Source organism: Urocitellus parryii, chromosome 10 (genome assembly GCF_045843805.1).
Source record: "Urocitellus parryii isolate mUroPar1 chromosome 10, mUroPar1.hap1, whole genome shotgun sequence".
In the NCBI taxonomy this organism is placed as follows: Eukaryota; Metazoa; Chordata; class Mammalia; order Rodentia; family Sciuridae; genus Urocitellus; species Urocitellus parryii.
Genome location: NC_135540.1, coordinates 23,990,158 through 24,010,682, shown reverse-complemented (window position 1 = coordinate 24,010,682; position 20,525 = coordinate 23,990,158). Strand labels below are relative to the sequence as shown.

The following is a 20,525-nucleotide window of genomic DNA, read 5'->3' as shown; positions in this document are numbered from 1 at the left end:
GTCAAAACTGGCTTCTGTGTTTATTCAAATAATACCCAAATTATTGAACAGATCTTGCGTACTCCCCTCATAATTTGTTGGTTGAATCAGACAACTGAATCTTCTACTGACAGGTTGAGAACAATAAGCTTCATGGGACTTTTGAAAGCATTTAATATCCCTGTTTGTAATTATAAAACCACGTGAGTATGTAGTCGTATATATCAGTGTAATGACTCCCTGGCTATAGAGACCACATTTGATGTGTTTTGGATGAAACTATGAAGGTAATGCCAATCTAAACTGTAGGAGCAAGGGCTCAGCTCTGTGAACTCATTACTCTGCCTTGTTTTTGAGCACCTCCAGAATCCCAACACTGAGCCCAAGGCAGGAGCTCACTCCTCTGCACATTTGAATCTTTGGGAAACTTCAAAAAATGCACCTGCCTAGGCTTCACTCTAGACTTTGATACTTTATTAAAACCTTTTCAGTTGATTTTGATGTTCATCAAGGGTTGAGGACTATTGGTATAAATTCTAATTTTGTGTTTCCAAGGCAATTAAAATCTCTTTGGGAATATTGGTCTTTTGTATATAGCAGTCACTTTGTCTTTTTATCTTCTTACACAAGAGCATATAAGTTTTAAGGGAGGTGTATGGACAGCACAGCTGGAGGCCCAGGTGACTGACATAACCCTGTGCTCAAAGGCAGGAACACATAAGGTGTGTACCAGGTATTAATTGGATTTAGGTTGGAAAATAATGAAACATCTGAGGCAGTCTACCTTTATAAAGAAAAGAGACTTATTTAGCTTACAATTTTGGAGGGTAAATGGGTGCTAGCTTTGGCCCAGCTCAGGTGAGGGCTCTCTTGGTTGAATCACATCCTGGTGGAAGTGCACATGTGAAAGCAAGAGATCACATCCCAGAAACAGGAAGCCACAGAGGAGGAGTGTCAGGATCCCTTCAGATGGCACGCCTCCAGTAGAACTAAGGACCTCTCACCAGGCTGCACGGTGGGAGGTCATCCCCACAGGAAGGACCCAGCTTTCAGCACTTGAACCTTAGCGGGACACAAAACAGGCTATTCGGAACCAGTAAGGTGCAGAGCCCTACCTGATGGTGGCATTAATGTTATTGCCATTGAAGGTTTTAGAGCAGAAGAATGAAGTGTAAAAGTTGTTCATTGTTCATCCTCTTTATTTGTGAGTGAAAAGAAATAACTAAAAATAAACATTCCTCATCATTGAATGACTTAATGTAACTGTGTTTAAGGACTTGGAAATCATCCTTCAGAAAGATCGCCCTCACTGCCCATGATGGCTTCTGCAGAGACTGAGCCTGAAAAAGAGAAATGTGAGTATTGATGCCTACCTAATTACTTGATGCATGGCGCATGGCACTCCAATTATTTTAAATAATCTTGTCTTTAATTAATAGCTCTCTGAGTTCTATATTTGCACACTTTACATTACTTTTATTTAAATATCACCAACTTCTGAGAGATTTGTAGCAACTTTTAGTTTAGTATGTTATCCATTGTGTTATTCGCCAGTCAATATGCAGTGCTTGAAATATGGCAGCGAACGTAAGAAAATGAATATTTAATTTAATATCTTAAATTGAAAATGGATAATTCAGTTATTGGAAAACTTTTAAGTGTGTTTGAAGCCTATCTTAAGTATATGAATCTGCATTTTCAAGTGAATATTTTATAAAATCAACATACAGATGAAATATTTCTGATAAAAATTTAGCATCTGAATTGATATGTTGTATGTGAAAAACACATATAGGATTTCGAAATAGAACCAAAAAACAATGTAAAATATCTCATTAATTTTGAATATTGATTAATGTTGAGAGCATATTTGGACATATTTTATTAAAATGTAATATTTTAAATTTTTTTGGAATATTGAATATTGATTAATGTTGGCAATATATTAGGGCATAGTTTATTAAAATATATTTTATTAAAATATAATAATAGCTATGTTATTAAAATTAATTTGAATTTTTACTTATTTTTTCACTTATTTTTAGTATTTTAGAAAATTTTAAATTACATACAAATTACATATGCAGCTCACATTATTATTTTTTTCTATCTTCATTGGGGTATCACGGATGAATAAAATTTGTAGACGTTTAAGGTGTTCAGCATAATGACATGATGTTTAGCTATATGTACCCATTGTGAAATTATTACCACAGTCAAGTTAATTAACATATCTGTTGCCTCACGTAGTTGTGTGTGTGTGTGTGTGTGTGTGTGTGTGTGTGTAGAATACTTTGGTTTACTCTCATCAAATTTCAAATATAGAATCCATTATGAACATTATATTCCTTTTAGAATTGATCTTGATTCAGCAAACAATCCTAAATTTAGGGTTAGGTAGCATGCCTGAGAAACCTGGAGTGCTGGGCATAAAGCTGAGACTATTACTCTTCTGTTAGGGCCTCCATTAGTGTATGGTACCACCACCTGGCATCTGTCCAGTGCTAACAATGTAGTGTTGTGAGGATCGCTTCTGCTATTTCTCCATTTGGAGAATACAGCAAAATTTTCAAGCTAGAAACGGTGGGAAGGGAAGAAGATCCAGGAAGCAGAGGAGAAATGTTCTCAGTTTCATTTTGCCTTCAGGTCATGCACACAATTACTTAAATCATATTGGAAGTCACAATGCTATGAGCTTGAAATTCCCCTACATTTTCTTAGCAGCCTGTCCCCAGTCTGAGAAATAACAGAGATTTTACTTATTTATTTTTTTTTTGAGGGGGGGATGTAAAATCTCTCTAGGTAGGCAGGGAACCTATTGATCATTTTTGTTGCCAAGAAGGTAAGATACATTGCTAAAGATGACCAGGGAAATAGGAGGGAGAGTAAGGAAAAATGTGTCTCAGATGCCCTCAATGTGGAACTGAAGAGTTGGATCTTGACGCAGAATGTTTTGTGAGAACAAAATGGTTCAATATGTGATTTAGGACATTACTATATGCCCCTTGAAATTTGAGTTTCACTTGTTTAACTTTTTTTGAAAAGAAATAATTCATGTCTTATTTTTCTTTTTTTGAACTCAGGGGCACTTGCCCACTGAGCCACACCCGCATCCTATTTTGTATTTTATTTAGAGACAGGGTCTCACTGAGTTGCTTAGCACCTCACTTTTGCTGAGGCAGGCTTTGAACTTGTGAACCTCCTGTCTCAGCCTCCTGAGCTGTTGGCCTAGCCTCATATCTTCTTTTACATGTGAAAAGAATTGTATATAAATTATTTGATTTGAAGTTTTAATTCAAAGAGCTTCTATTCACTTTCCAGCTTCTACAACTCTTTACCCTAGAAATATGGCTAGTGATCTTAGTTTCAGCTTCTCTCCTGTCTGGCTTATCCCTGCTTCCGCTTTTCCCCTCTCCATAGCTCCTCCTGCCCCTACACCAGGATAATTCTGACCTCTTCTACCCTCTGAGCCAGCTAAAAACACAGGTTCTTTTTGAAGATGTCTTTGAAAAGAGATCTTTGTGTTTATGCACTTATACCCAAAGTTTTGTTGATTTGTTTTTTACCTGTTGGGTGTATATTATTTTTAGCCAAGAAATTATTTTCTGCAAAATACAAGTTTGAAAGAGCTCACATATGTAAAACAGAGACGGTCTGAGCTGCTCTGATTGAAAGAAGGAAGAGCCCCCAAGGCACATGAAATTAATGAAGCACAAACTTAAAACCACAGCCTTATCCTGGATTTGATTCACTGTGTTACTTCTCTTGGGATATTTCTGATTTACCTTATCTCTAATAATGCAACGTAAAGTGTTATCTCTTTAAAGAGAAATTTCTACATTAGTGAGCTGGCTGGTAGTGATTTACACTGTCCTCTATTATACCATGTTTCTTGCTGAAGTTCATTTCTTAACATTTTTTTTTTTGGCACTAGACAGTTAAGCACCTAGAGGGTAAAAATAGCTAGCTATCTTTATCTTACATATTTTGGGTCATTTAGCACTAAAAAGTACTTAACCCTAAGTAGGTGCTTAATGAATATATCTTGAACCCAGCTCCCATTGTACCTGAGGGGAAGCTTTTCTAACACCTGTGAAATCAGTCAGGCATTTACTCTGATAACACACACTTTGATGGCCTTATCCATGTGGCCATATACCTTTGGTTAGGGTTATCTTCTTAGCAAATTTTTGTGAAACACTCTGGAGAACACAGTCTTTTAATGGGAAGAATGGAAACCCTCTGAATGTGGCCAGTTATTTGTTATGGTTATGAAAAACACATGCTTGCAAGCCCCTGGGTCTTTTTGGATACAGACAAGATTTGCTGAATGATTATAATCAAGAAATGGCTCATTCCCTGTCAGAGTTTCCATGACTACATTTTCTTACTGTATCTTTAGTTCTAAGATTTACTGAAACTATACAGAGCCCTTAAAACAGTTGATGAACTATCATTGCAATAACATTAAATGGGTGATATATGAAGAATGAGTTTTCCTTCAAAGAGAAAATAAATGTAAGAAATTATTTTAGGCTATTGAAAACTTTAGGATTAGAAGTACTCACATTTTCTTTCTCTATGGAAACATTAATATTTGCACTCATTTGTAAGTCAGCTTAATATAATCATTTCCGGTGTCTTCATGAACTTTATTATTAAACATTTGTTATTGCTTATGATGATTTATTCTCTCTCTCTCTCTCTCTCTCTCTCTCTCTCTCTCTCTCTCTCTCTCGGCAGTGCTGGGCATTGAACCCAGGGCCTTGCACATGCTAGGCAACTGCTGTTTCAGAGTTATATCCTTGGTTTGGGGATTTAGTAATTTGAAGAATCCCAGGGATAAAGAGATTTTATTATCTGTGAACACATTTATTCATTAGTTTTATATAAGAAGAACTGTGATATGAGTTTATTCAAACTAAATTAGAAAAATAATCTTAACATAATTATTCTAGTGATGTGTATTTACAAATAAACAAAGGATTAAGTGTAGTTGTCTTGATGGAGAAGGAGCAGACATTGGTGACTTCCTTTTAATACTTTCAGTTAAAATGTGAACTTGAATGCATAAAAGCTGTAAACTAGGGCTGGGGATATGGCTCAGTTGGTAGAGTGCTTGCCTCTCATGCACAAGGGCCTGGGTTCAATTCCCAGCACGTGAGGGGAAAAAAAAAAAAAGCTGCAAGCTTAATGCTCATCCCATTGTGAACAAAGAAACAGAAGCCTCAGAGCTTCCCAACAGGATGGATCCTCCTGATCAGAATTGTCTAATTTCTCATAACTTTAGATTCAATTGTTGGATATTTACATATCTGTTTTAGTCAGCTTTTTTGTTGCTGTGTCTAAAGGACCTGACCAGAACAATTGTAGGGGAGGAAGGGTTTATTTGGAGGCTTGTGGTTTCAGAGGTCTTAGCCCATAGAAAGCAGTTCCATTCCTTGGGGCACCAGGTGAGGCTGAACATCGTGGCAGGAAAGTGTGGCCGAGGGAAGCAGCTCACACCATGATCAGAAAGCAGAGAGAGAAGAAAATTCCACTCTCCAGATACAAAATATATACCCCCTAGCCACGCCCCCAATGAACCTCCTCCTCCAGCCACACCCCACCCCATTACCACTCAGTTAATCCCTATCAAGGGATCAATTCACCGATTGGGTTAAGACTCTTACGACATAATCATTTCTCCACTGAACCTTCTTGCATTGTCTCACATGTGAGCTTTTGGAGGACACCTCACATTTAAACCATGTCTATATCCTTGAACATTATGAAGAAACAACCCTGGCATTGTCCTTGCTAAGCCATGCCAATATGAATTGTCTTGTGCCACCTTGGGAATTTAACCCTTTTCTTCAGGGCTTTATTTTTGGTACTGGAGATTGAACTCGGGGGCTTCAACACTGAGCAACACCCCTAGTCCCTTTTTTATATTTTACTTAGAGACAGGGTCTCTCTGAGTTGCTGAGGCTGGCTTTGAACTTGTGATCCTCCTGCCTCAGCCTCTGAGCTGCTGGGAGGTACAGTGCACCACGGCTCCTGCTTCAAGGCTAATTTTTGATGTCATAAGAAAATCTGAACAGCTGCCTCAGCACCCAAAATGACAACAAGGATTCAGGGTCGCCTGCCTGGGATCAGCGTGTCCACCTGCTCTCTGTGGAGCTGCTTCGAGAACTGTGCACAATTGCTACACTCTGACCATGGCTGTCTGTCTCTGTTCTTTTATGAACAATATTAAGGCCTCGTTCCATTCAAGACTCTGGTGCCTGCTGTATGGGTTCGCTGAGGCAGGACCTCAAAGAGTCAGAATCTGGCTGGTTGGCCCCAAGAAGGCCATCAGGGTTGTCAGAGTGGAGCTGAGCTTCTCCATGGTTCATAGAGGACCAATGGCCCTTTGGGGTGGGGAAATTAGGCACACAGATCAACAGAGCCCAGCTAGGAAGAAAATGGCATCTTGGGAATTGAACTCCTCTGTCAACAGCTAATTTTTACTTACTACTGGGAAAATCAGAACAGCTGCATCAGCACATTAAATGACATCAAGGGTGCCCGAGTGCAGGCTTAAAATGCAAATGTCAGTGAAATGTGAGCATTTCACCAGAGTGGCCAGCCAAGTCTCAGAGGAGTCTCCAGTGCCCTAGCAGGGAGTAAATGGCATCAGGAAAAGTGGCAGACGTGTGGAAAAAAAGCAGCATGTGACTCGGAAGACCAAAGCCTCTGCAGGCTTGCAGCACAGCTGTGTGGCTTCAGAAGTCACTAATGCCCTCTGCCTCTCAGAGCTTTACTTGTAAATGAAGACCAGATCATCTTTAAGTTCTTGGCGGAAATGATAGTTGTTTTTATAAAGCTATATTTTAAAAAAAAGGTGACTTAACATTTCATTATATAGCTTGTCCTGTGCATGACTCATGACCATATTGCAATTAATTGTAATTAAAATAATTGTTAGGGAGGTTTGATTTCTAAGAAGGGAATGGAAAGAGGAAAGGAGTGTTGTGAGAGGAAGAAAAAGAGGACGAGTTGTGGAGCCACACCTGGGAACAGCTCACTGTCTCTACTCCAGGAAGGAAGTGCTCTGGATAGAGGCCTCCTCAGAGCGGAGTTGGATTTTAGTTGAAACTTGATGAAACTGACGTTCTCCTTTCTGAACTCTTGTATATTCCATATGAGGACAGTGCATCTTATGGCTCCGAATTGTGAAATGCATATAGATTTTGTGATTTGCACGTGAGTTTGTGCTGCATTGTATTGTTAATGACTTAAAAGCACTTCCTAAGTAGGAGTGGATTTAGGGAGGGGCTGGAGAGCTAGGGAGGTATTGTTCTTCCTAGAAGACTGTAGAGGGACATCTCCAAGGCTGTGTGTGCTGTTGGGTCACCTTTGGTACGCTGCCTATTCTAACCAAGCACTTGTATGGTAGATTGAGAGACCACTTTTCTTCTTCTTTATTGCTGGGTTCTCCCCTAGGATCCATTCCTCAGGACCTCAGCTGCTTGTGGCCCTCGAGTCTACACAATGAAAAACAATGAGAGTTTTGCCCCAATACTTTATTATTTCAAACTTATAGTAAACTTGAAAGAATTTTGATTCAACACCCATATATCTACTACCCAGTTGTTACATTAATATTTTACTGTACTTGGTTGAACATGGATTTATCCATTAATCAACGTGTATATCAGTTAGAATTCAATATTTGTAGTTTCTCCATAACTACAGAGTATTTAACTCTATAACTTTTATGTAAAATATATGTAAACAATGCAGAAATCTTAAGTGTCCATTTATTGAGTTATGATAATTATATATGTCTTGTTCCTATCAAGTGATATCATCATTATCTCAGAAAAAAAACCACAAAACTTTTCTTGTCCCTTTTCAGTTAATGCTTGATACTCCATGATACTCCACACAGTAGAATCACTGTTCTTTCTATCATAGATTAGTTTTGTCTGCTGGAGAGCTTCATATGAGTGGAACTACACAAAATGCTCTTTTTTTTTTGTAAAGCTGCTTTAACATGGTATAATGTTTTTTGAGATTTTTCTGTGTTCTTGTGCATGTGAGTAATTTGGTTCTTTTTATTGCTAAGTGGTTTTTGATTGTATAAGTATACCACAATGTGTTTATCCATTCTCTTGTTGATACACATCTGAGTCCTTTCCAACTTGGAATTATGAGTAAAGCCGTTGTGAACATTTTTGTAGGAGTCTTTTGTTAACATGTTTTAATTCTCTCTGGTAAATATCTGGGAGTGGAATTGCTGAGTCACAGGATGAGTAGTTATTTTGGTTTTCAAGAAACTGTCATACCTTTTTCCGTACTGATGACCTGGTTTTATGTTTCCACCAGAACAAGAGAGTCTCATTAGCTCCATAGCATGAACAACATTCTGAGTTATTCATCTTGTTAATTTTAGTCATTCTGGTGGGTATGGAAGTATCTTATTATGTTTTGTATCTGCATGAAGATGGACTTTTTAATTAATTAAAATTTGAGCCTATGAGAAGAAGAGCCCTAAAGGAGGTCGAGTTATAGATAGGAGGACCCCACTGGAAAGATGAAGAAGAAGCTAATATCAGCAGGTAACATGTTTAAATTTTACTGAGTTGAGATTAGGAGGAGGAAGCCAAGAAATAGAAATATCAGGAACAGCTAATATAAAGGAAATATATGGGGAGAAAATCTTAGACAAAAGTAAACAAGAATGATATTGACTGTACATGCTGTAGAAATCTGTATGTGGCCTGGGTTAAAAAGAATTAAGAAATTTAGATAAATAGAAATGAGCTATCACTACCATGTTACTTATCTGTTAGTTTGTATAGTTTTACTTCACGGCAATTCCTATCCTGTAAACTTATGGAAGCATCTTATTTTGCAGTTAAATTTTTTTCAACAAGTTTTAAGGTAAATATTCTTGAAGAAATGTTCAGCCACATGCATTAGTCATCAAGTATAGAAAACACAGATTAATAACTTTTATGTCCAAAATATGTTGTGTCTTCTATAAAGTAATATTTAAAGAACTTCCAAAACAGATGGATATTTTAACTTTGTGTGTTTTATTTGTTTTTCCTGAGCTTTAATATTTTTTGTTGGTTCTTTTTAGTTTTACATGAGAGTAGAGTCCATTTTTATATAATTATATGTACATGAAGTATTGCTGAGAGCCACAGCCGAGTCTGTATGGCCCCTGGCATTTTGCCAACAGTATTGATTGACAGGCAAGGCGTTACTATCCGCCTCTGCCGCTACTTTTGAGTTCTAGCGCTATTTTTGAGTTCTCACGCTATTTTTAGTTCTCACGGGGATTCCCCGGGAGTTCCCATTGGTTGGCGAAGTGCAGGAGGAGGGATTTCCCGGGGAGAGATTTCCAGCTGAGGTTTCCTGCAGGAGCCTCGTGGCTTTTCGGGAGGATTCCCCAGGAGCGTGTGTGAGGTTTTTTCTTGCAGTAAAAAAATAAAGTTTGTTCCTGCTTCAGTGGCTCGTGATTTGTGCCCAGCCAGACTGCGGCATTTGGCGGCCCACACGGGGAACGTCTGAAGCTTCGGGGTAAGTGAAATTGCTTACCCCTAAGGGAAGGCAAGAGAATGGGTGACCATTTTAAAAACCAATATGTTCTTGCTTTGATTTGTTTTGGTTTTGTTTCAAGCTGCCTATCCCTAGAATTTTCTCAGGCAGACTGGGAAAAATGGTTGGCTCAAGGTTTGAAGTTGTTTGCCCCTGAGGAAGAGATAGAAATAGACCACAAATGCACATGTCCAGAAAATAGGAAAATTGATACAACGATTTTTTGTTCCATTTTTGTTTCATTCTGTTTCGGTTTTGTTTTGTGTTATCTTTTTGGGTTGCGTTATCTTTGTAACAGATTAGAAATTAGTAAAAAACAAACTGAAAGAGTGTTAAATAAATTGTTAGAGGTTCAAACCATGGAGAAAGACAATTTAGATCAAGCAAAAGAGAAGGTCTCTCAAGCTAGTCAGACAGAGGAAGAAAATTTAAAGGAAGAAAGCTTAGAGGAGAAACAGCTATCAGGGGGGAAGCAACAACAGGAGGCTGCTACTAACACCGATCTATCACCAGAGGGCGTAATTCAGCCAACAGCTCCACCTATGGAGATAGCTGAGTGGCCCTCAACCCCCTCAAACCCCGTAGTTGATAGATGGGATCCTGAGACAGGACCTCAAAGATTAGCATGCCCTGTACTTGAGCAGGCAGGAGGGCAGCGAATTCACCGTGCGTTAGAGTTCAAAACAGTGAAGCAGTTAAAGGAGGCTGTAACAACCTATGGTCCTCATGCACCCTTCACTGTAAGCATGGTCGAATCCATTACTAACTTGGACATGACTCCAGCAGATTGGGCTAGCATGTGTAGATCTGTGCTAAATGGAGGACAATATTTGTTATGGAAGGTTGCCAATGAGGAATTTTGCAGGGAGACAGCTAGGCGAAATGCAGCAGCTGGTTACCCTCAAAGAAATCTAGATATGTTGTTAGGAAAAGGACCTTATGAGGGTCAACAGCAACAAATTGAATATGATCCTGGCGTATACGCACAAATTGCTGTGGATGCAGTTAGGGCATGGAAAACTTTACAGGGGCATGGAGATTTACAAGGTCAATTATCTAAGGTAATACAAGGAACTAATGAACCTTATGCTGAATTTGTAGATAGGCTTATTCAAGCAGCTTCCAGAATTTTTGGGGATACAGAACAAGCAATGCCATTTATAAAACAACTGGCTTATGACCAAGCAAATCGTTGCTGCAGAGAGGTCATTAGACCATGGAGACATGAAGATTTAAACACATATATTAAATTATGTAGAGACATTAATGAACAAGGACAAGTCTTGGCAGCAGTACAACAGGCTTTAGATGCCAGGCCAAAAACATGCTACAATTGTGAACAAACAGGACATTTCAAAAGGAGTTGCTCCATAGGAGGAAGGTTTAACAAAGTTAGGTATCAAAGGAATAGAACACCGGATATTTGCCCACAATGCCGTAGAGGGAGACACTGGGCTAATGAATGCCGTTCTCAAACCACCATAGAGGGTACTCCATTATCAAAAAATGGACAAGGACCAGGTGGTTACCCACGATATCGTGGAGAAAGGCATCAGGCTCCATTGCCAAAAAACGGACAGGGGGGCCCAATGCTCCGGGGCCCACGACCACAAATGTACGGGGCACTGGAGGAACCCAGAAAAAACATGGAGGAACCCAGCAACCCCATCAGGGTAGTACCCAGGACACATTATCCATCAGATCTCTCATCAGATGAACCAGAGGGAGCGCAGGGTTGGACATCTGCGCCTCCGCCAGAGCAGTACTAACTCCAGAGATGGGAGTTCAAATCATTCCCACAGGAGTAAAAGGACCTCTTCCCCAAGGAACAGTAGGCTTATTGTTAGGACGCAGTTCTTCTACTCTAAAAGGACTTATGATAAGTCCTGGGGTAATTGATCCCGATTATGAAGGTGAAATAAAAATTATAGCTAGTTCTCCAAAGGGTATATCAGTAATTTCACCAGGATATAGAATAGCACAGTTATTAATAATATCCAGCCTACATGATAAATTTTCCAGTAACCTCTATGGAAAGAGGTTCCAGGGGTTTAGGCTCCACAGGTGTAGATTGGGCTATGCTGTCTTTGAATTTAGATTCTCGCCCAATGCTAAAACTAAATATTCAAGGACATGAATTTAATGGGCTACTGGATACAGGTGCAGACCTTAGCATCATATCTCGTCAAGAATGGCCAAAACATTGGCCATTACAACAAGCCACTCAAACGCTTCGAGGCCTAGGAGTGGCAACTAATCCCCATAGAAGTGCAATGGTCTTAGATTGGAAGGATCCTGAAGGATGTGAAGGAACTATACAGCCATATGTATTGGATCATCTTCCCGTAAATTTATGGGGACGAGATGTCTTAGATCAATTAGGTTTGACATTAACAAATAATATCAATCAAAATGCACCCACTATTATGGCTAGACAAGGTTTTAGGAAAGGAAAAAGATTAGAAAAACAAGAACAAGGTATAGCAGCACCAATACAAATAGATCAAAGAATAAATAGACATGGACTGGGTTTTCAGAAGGAGTCACTGAGGCAATAAAAATCACTTGGAAATCAGATAGACTGGTATGGGTTTCTCAGTGGCCCCTGACTAAAGAAAAGATACAAGCAGCCCATGACCTAGTCAAACAACAATTAGCGGAGGGACATATACAACCTTCTGTATCTCCCTATAATACTCCCATTTTTGTCATTAAAAAGAAATCGGGTAAATGGAGATTATTACAAGATTTAAGAGCAATTAATAATGAGATGGTTATTATGGGACCTGCTCAATCAGGGATTCCTCAATTGTCTGCTTTACCAAAAACGTGGCATGTTTTAGCTATAGACATTAAAGATTGCTTTTTTTCGATTCCAATTCATCCCGAGGATAGTCCACGTTTTGCATTTACTATCCCTGCATTAAATCATGAAGGTCCTGATGAGAGATATGAGTGGAAAGTACTCCCTCAAGGTATGGCTAACAGTCCGACTATGTGTCAAATATATGTTAATAAAGCAATCCAGCCACTTAGAAATCAAAATCCTGAACTAAAAATATTTCACTATATGGTTGATGTATTATTAGCACATAAAGATAAAAACACATTGCTGGAATGTTATGCCACACTTACAAACTTGTTAAAAAATTATAATCTAGAGATAGGAATAGATAAGGTACAATTAAATTTTCCAATTAATTATTTAGGAGTTCTATTATCCTCAACCATGGTCCGTCCACCAAAAATTCAAATACGAGTAGATCAACTCAGATCACTTAATGACTTTCAAAAGTTATTAGGAGACATAAATTGGATAAGGCCTTATCTAGGCATACCAACAGGAGAGTTGGGACCTTTATTTGATATCCTAAAAGGTCCATCAGATCCAAATTCACCCCGCATATTAACTCCTGAAGCAAGAAAGGCATTAAAAATTATTGAAACATATATGGAAAATATGTATTTGGATAGAATTGATATAAGTTTGCCTTTATTATTTATTGTAATACCAACAAAAAATATTCCTACAGGAGTATTTTGGCAAGATGGTCCGTTATTGTGGATACATTTATCTTATTCTCCTAACACTATTCTTACTAGGTATCCTGAGGCTGTAGGACAATTAATACTCAAAGGAATAAAAGCAGCAAAGGGAGTGTTTGGAATTTCTCCCAATAAAATTATTACCCCATATACTATGGATCAAATTGATGAGTTAGCTAATGAGTTAAATACTTGGGCAATAATCATGTGTAAATCTAATGTTTCATTTGATAATCACTTACCATCTAATCCTTTGTTGTCTTTTTGGTCTAAACATCCTGTAGTTTTTCCAAAAATGACAAGAAAAACCCCTATCATAAATGCTCCAAATATATTCACTGATGGGTCAAATAATGGTACAGCAGTAGTAGTTACACCTGATCAAACTTTTACATTTTTAGTACCCAAACAATCAGCTCAAAAGGTAGAGCTTAATGCAGTTTTACAAGCTTTTGTGATGTTTAAAGATTCTGTATTTAATTTATTTTCTGATAGTCAGTATATAGTTAATGCTATAGTATCCCTTGAAGATGCTGGTAGGATTTCCCCTTCCTCTACTGTTTTCTCTTTGTTTTCTGCTATACAAAGTCTAATCTGGGACAGAAAAGATTCATTCTTTATAGGACATATCAGAGCACATACAGGATTGCCTGGAGCCCTTAGTTTGGGCAATGATTTAACAGATAAAACTACACATGACATACATATTTTCTCTACACTAGAAAAAGCTACACATTTTCATAAAAGGTTCCATGTCAATGCTAATACTTTACAAAAACGTTTTAAAATAACTAAGAAACAAGCTAGACAAATAATAAAACAATGTCAAAATTGTGTGACCTTTTTACCACAAGTTAATCTTGGAGTCAATCCTAGAGGACTGTTACCTAACCATATTTGGCAGATGGATGTCACACACTTGCCAAAATTTGAAAAATTAAAATATTTACATGTTACAGTTGATACTTCTTCCGGATTCTTGATGGGCTCTCTTCATACCGGAGAAAAAAACTAAAGATGTTATAGCTCATTGCTTACAAAATTTTGCCACTGTGGGTGTTCCTAAACAGTTAAAAACTGATAATGGTCCTGGTTACACTTCTAACTCTTTTATACAATTTTGCTCATCTTTTGGTATTACTCATATAACAGGAATCCCATACAATCCACAGGGACAAGGCATAGTTGAAAGAGCTCATCAAACTATTAAAACGTACTTATTAAAACAAAAACAGGGAATTGGAAAGGGGTATATATCCCCCAAAGATAAACTTAAAATAACCCTTTTTACTCTAAACTTTCTAAATTTGGATTCATCAGGACTTAGTGCTGCGGAAAGACATATGTATCCGAAAAATGTACATAACTAAGGTACTTTGGAAAGATATTCTAACAGGACAATGGAAAGGTCCTGACCCAGTTATTGTCTGGAGTCGGGGTTCCATTTGTGTGTTCCCACAGGGAGAACAGCAGCCAATTTGGATTCCAGAGAGGTTAACCAAAACAATTTCTACAGAAAAAGAAGATGATTTGACTGAAATCCATAACAGCTGATATCCAGAGCTCCAGCTTGGCTATTCTTACATCTGCGACAGTGATTAACCACGGTGCCTTTTTTCCATATCTATTTTATTATTGCATTTTTCCCACATCATAAAGTTCTGTTTTATTTTTTGAGCTCATACAAACCTAGGTTAATGTTCTTCTGATCAGTTTTGTTTTTTGACTGTGTTTTATTTTTTGACTGTTGAGTTTTTAAACATTGCAATGGAGATTTTACCTAGGTAAAGCTACAAGGCCGTTATTATTGTCTTATATGTTGTATGTTATGTGTGCACTGTTTTGTGTTGTATGTCTGTATGTGTGTATGTCCATATTTTTATATGAGGAGCGCTCATGAAAAAATGGATCCGAATTTTTTTTACTCACGTGATTTAAGTGGTTTAATCTAAATTAGGTAAACAGCTGTTAATGATTGTTTTCTAAGGTGGTTAACAGATCTGTTTGCTTACTATTGTTTTTAAAAGTGATTAACAGATCTGTTTGTTTACTTTCACTTTTCCTTTTCATTATATTTAATAATTCTGTTCAGGATAATGTAAATTGTTCAAAAAATTGTTTTCTTAATGCCTGTTGGAATGTTACATAATTTTTTTCCTAGCATCATTGCCAGAATTCCTATCTTCATCCCAGTGCCAGTGAAGACAAAGATAAAACCATACTACAGCTTCTTCGGTAGCTATCAACAAACTGTATAAACTGATGCATCAGTGAATAATAACTCAACAAGTAATGCTCAATCAAGGAGTCGATTTACTTTGGGAGGAAATGGACATATTGACAGATTCCTCTACTTTGAACTGCTTGCAGAACTTGCCTGGACTATGTATCACTTGTATGCATTGTGAACTATCTGTTGGTGCAGCGAATTGTGGTAATGCTGGCATCTTTGCTGATGGTGTCACCGGTGGTACAATTTTTCAACGGAGCCCTCAATTGGCTTGGTGTCATGGCATTTTTCATCCTCCTCCCTTCTACTAGTGATGGTCTAAAATTTGGGGGCCAACAGAGGTGAGGCAAAGAACCTCACCCCCCCACTGGCACCAAGGCCAAGTTTGGGGGCCAACAGAGGTGAGGCAAAGAACCTCACCCCCCCACTGGTGCAAAGGCCTATCCACAAGTATGGCTGTATGCTGGACCGGTAGTCAGTGACGGGTATGATCCGATTGCAGTGGTACCAACCTAAGACAGGAGGCTGACGCCTAGAGGTCAGTTCATCCGATGATGGGTAAGGACCATATGTTGAATTGGACTACCTAACAGGCACGGTCCCTAAGCCACATTACTTGTTGTTTAATTAAACAGAAGGGGGAGATGCTGAGAGCCACAGCTGAGTCTGTATGGCCCCTGGCATTTTGCCAACAGTATTGATTGACAGGCAAGGCGTTAATATCCGCCTCTGCCGCTACTTTTGAGTTCTAGCACTATTTTTGAGTTCTCGCGCTATTTTTAGTTCTCACTGGGATTCCCCGGGAGTTCCCATTGGTTGGCGAAGTGCAGGAGGAGGGATTTCCCGGGGAGAGATTTCCAGCTGAGGTTTCCTGCAGGAGCCTCGTGGCTTTTCGGGAGGATTCCCCAGGAGCGTGTGTGAGGTTTTTTCTTGCAGTAAAAAAATAAAGTTTGGGCTGGGGATGTGGCTCAAGCGGTAGCGCGCTCGCCTGGCATGCGTGTGGCCCGGGTTCGATCCTCAGCACCACATACAAACAAAGATGTTGTGTCTGCCGAGAACTAAAAAATAAATATTAAAAATTCTCTCTCTCTCTCTCCTCTCTCACTCTCTCTTAAAAAAAAATAAAAAATAAAAAATAAAGTTTGTTCCTGCTTCAGTGGCTCGTGATTTGTGCCCAGCCAGACTGCGGCAAAGTATATCTTATTCTAATTAGGGGCCCAGTCTTATGGATATACATCATGGTGTTGAGATTCACTGTGGTGGATCATATAAGTACATGGGAAAGTTATGTCAGGTTCTTTCCACTGTCTTTCCTCTTCCTATCCCCACTCCCTCCGTTCACTGAGCTTTAATAATTTAGGATAATCTATCTCATCACTGTGACCACTGCAAACTGAGTTTTCATTTTAAGTAGCAAAATATTAAGTTAAGTAATCATTGTATTGACTTCTTTTGTATCCATTTATAATGTTCTTTTATAAAGTTTACTTTTTATAATGTCTTATGAGAGTCATACCTGTCCCCAAAATTTAATCTCACAGTTTCATCATTTTGATGGAGATAATAGTACAAGTAACTACTTAAAAAAAAAATGAAGTGTTTCTCTGTTTTTCTTTCAGGGCCTACATCAGAGATCATCCAGCAAGATTTTTTTCAAGAAGCAAAAACTCTCATTGCCGAACATTATCAAAGAATAAATGAGGTTAGTGCTTTGTATTTATCTATCATTGTTTTTTAGGAAACTATTTTTGTATATTACAATGGGTTATTCCAAGAATTGCATGAACCCTAATATGTGACAGGTTCAGAATAGAAGAGAAAATAAAACTGTCAGTAGCTATGAAAGTCGATTTCAGATGGCATTTAAAAATAGGATTTTTCAGTCATACAAGTTTTTAATCATATACACGTGTATTGAGTTTGCACATTTAATACAATTTTGGATGTTTTCTTTTGGTGAATTATAACAAGATTATTTGAATTTGTTATCTCAAGTAAACACTTCTCTAAACACTGTGTAGATGAAGATAAAGTGAGAAACGTACTGGGAGATGCATCTTACTTTGTGTTTGCCCATGGCAAGACATGCTTACCTGTGTCTTCATCCAGGTCACTTTGCATTAGAATAGTCTGCTTGCCACTCTGATAGCATCTTAGCAACAAGCATTATGCCTGGCTCAATAAATATTTGCTGAATGGCATAGATCTGGAAGATGAGAAGAGGCAGGGAAAAGGAGAGCCAAGAGAAGAGGAAGGCCAGCAATGGATGACATTTTGGAGAAAAGCATCCACAGAGCACTTGGGAAATCTGGAGAAGGGGCAGCTGTTGTGACAAAGGGACCTTTGAGAGGCAGGTGGGGGAAGGGCATCTTAGAATGGTGTACTATATGCCTTTTTCTGGTTTGAATACTTAAAAAAATATTTTATAGAATTTTAAATGAAGATATTAAATATTTTATAATGCTTATTTTGGTAGGAAGGAGGGCTGTAATTTTTACTTACGTTTCTTTTGGATGGTTCTCTATGCTGACATGGGCTATAGGTGGTTTTATCTTATAATCAACATTGTTATTAACATCACTTATCAATTTTTTCCTTTAACACATTTTAAATAATTTTTAATTGTATTGGTTTTGCTGGGAGGAGCATGTGATGAAAGCTTGATAGTGTTCTTTTCGACACACCTGCCTTTGGAAACATGACCTGTGTTAGGAATCTTATCTGACTGTAAAAGCATAAGGTTGCCTGGCCAGACAATGCCAGCTTACTGTAGTAGCCTTTTTGTTGGCATCTCGAGTTGGAAATGATTTGAAATGGCAATGATTTGACCTCTTCCAAGGTTGGGAGCAGAGAGCTATTGCTGTATCCTTAGACCAATTATAATTATTCAGGTAATTATCCATCAAAGGTCTGGAGCTATATTAGTTTCTTTATTCAAGTTGGTCAAAATGAACATAGAATTAGGTGAATAAAAGACTCTGAAATACATATCCTATTATCAGTATGGTTTTCTTGAGAGCCTACTTTCACATCTGTTCAATTATTTCCAGTTTAGAAGAAAAAGAGATTTGGGGATTGTTGGTAGTCGCCCCGGCTCCAAAGACTAATTTCCCCATCCCCTGAAAAGAGCCTCCAATGGTGAGCCCTGCTGGCACACATGATCCTTGCTCACCAATCAGACTAGCCCTGCTGGCTCACATGATCCTTACCCACCAATCAGACTAGCCCTGCTGACTCACATGATCCTTACCTACCAATCAGAAAGCACCTTGTGCCAACTGTCAAACCATTAAACTGTTAAACTATTATAACCGTCAAACCACCCCTGGCTCTATAAATATGCAGAGCTGTTCCTCAATAAATGGGCATTTTCTCCGACGATGAGCCTTGTTCATTCTTTCAGGGATGCTAGCATTTTATGGACATTTAAAAGTTCCTTAAAGATGGCCAAAAGAATTAAATTCTTATATGTCTATTTGAAAACTCCTATTTTAAAATAGACTTTGAACCTGTATTTTAAAACATCACATTTGAAGGGAAAGTTACTATTTTAAAAATTAACATTTCTTTTGAAGTGAGATATGAATCTCATACTTGTGAAGGGATTTTGGAGAGTTACATAGAATAACACTTGATTTAGCTGATTATTATTCTGTGCTTTATAGTGAATGCCTGGTATAGTAAGGTAGTTTGTAAAATGTATTTGGTAAAGACACAATTTTGTTAATTGATTAAAATTTAATGTATTACCAAATTATTAATTTGCTATTACAGTATATTATACGTTTTTATTAATTTGTTGATGAAAATTATGAATTTTGTAAATCATGAATACTAAAATCAATTGAAAAAATTTTTTTTGTTTTACTTATAGAATAAAATTCGAGGTCCTTCTATAAATGTTTTTAGAAACAAACATCAAAAACTGAAATCCAGCAAATACATACCTTTAAAGATTAAAAAAATGGAATCATTTGACATGGTCCAAGAACACCGGACAGCACTGAGAAGTATTGGTTTCTCCAAGGAGCTTTCCAAAAGTGAAACTTTAGAGGAGCCCTCGATACCACAAACTTCTTCCCAGGAGCCACATGTCTCTAAAATGAAAGAAAAATACCAGTGTATAGATCTTTTTACAAAAGGTAAGTTTGGGGTGGAGTTAAGCAATTCAGCAACCAGTAGAAGGAACTATTGACTTCTCCCGTGCTTGTAACAGAATTTCCTTGTTCGGGCAATCTCTAAACTTTAAATTTGAGCCATGAAAGATAGGGAGGTGTGATTAACAGAGCTGCCAGTCTCTGGGACCACCAGAAAATGAGGAGAGCATCTTTATGGGAAAAGGAAGTTTGGGGGACCAGACTGGCTGGCGTGTCTTCTAGCAGTGATGTTCTTTCTAGTGCAGATCCTCAGAGACTGTTTATTTTACTGTAACCAAAACAGTCATTAGATTATAGGCCTGAATTCTGCTATCAAATGAGGTAGGTGAAGCAGGCAACTTACCAATAATACATACAATAAAATACAAGTATGCTCCCCCAAAACACTACAAAGATTTTTTTTTTTTAAGCTGAAACGTTTTTCCCTTAAGACAAGATATATACCCCCTATCAGTAAATTAGAAACCGGAGTTCTATTCAAGGAAAGTGTTATTTGCCTGAGTCATTACTGACTTAAATAAACTAACTTTTCTTTTTCTTTTTTTTTAAACATTTTAATTGTATAAGAACAGCATGCCTTTATTTTATTTATTTGTTTTTATGTGGTGCTGAGGGTCGAACCCAGTGCCTCACACATGCTAGGCAAGGGCTCTACCACTGAGCTACAGCCCCAGTCCCATAAAGGAACTTTTCATAGCATGTTTCTAGTTATGGCTTTCAAGCCCTCATGTTAATTTTCTCCTCTTAGTTATATTTGTAAACATGCTCATTCATTCATTCATTCATTTGTATCTTTTTCACTCTACAAAAAGTGCCTGCTCTGTGCCAAGCACTATGTTAGGAACTGAAAAAATTAAAATTAAAAGGCTCAGACAGTTGTGTGGGTTAAACACAGGGTGATCCTTGCCATAATAGAGGTAAATGCAGAGTGTTATGGAGACATCAAGCAGAAACCAAGAAAGGCCGGAATGACAGTTTATTGGAGTAGATCTCCTGAGAAATGGTTTTAAGGAGAAGTTTGTTGAGAGGTAGGGCAGGGA

At 38.0% G+C, this 20,525-nt stretch overlaps 1 protein-coding gene across 1 annotated transcript in view; it reads left to right on the top strand.

The window, feature by feature from the left end:
* Positions 1-1,297: 1,297 nt before the first annotated feature.
* LOC144257130 (IQ domain-containing protein M-like) overlaps positions 1,298-20,525 on the top strand; it is a 56,295-nt gene continuing 37,067 nt past the window's right edge. The window contains exons 1-3 of the mRNA XM_077803105.1: positions 1,298-1,334; positions 16,948-17,030; positions 19,203-19,470. Coding sequence (XP_077659231.1) covers positions 1,298-1,334; positions 16,948-17,030; positions 19,203-19,470 — 388 coding nt within the window. The remainder of the gene's footprint in view (positions 1,335-16,947; positions 17,031-19,202; positions 19,471-20,525) is intronic.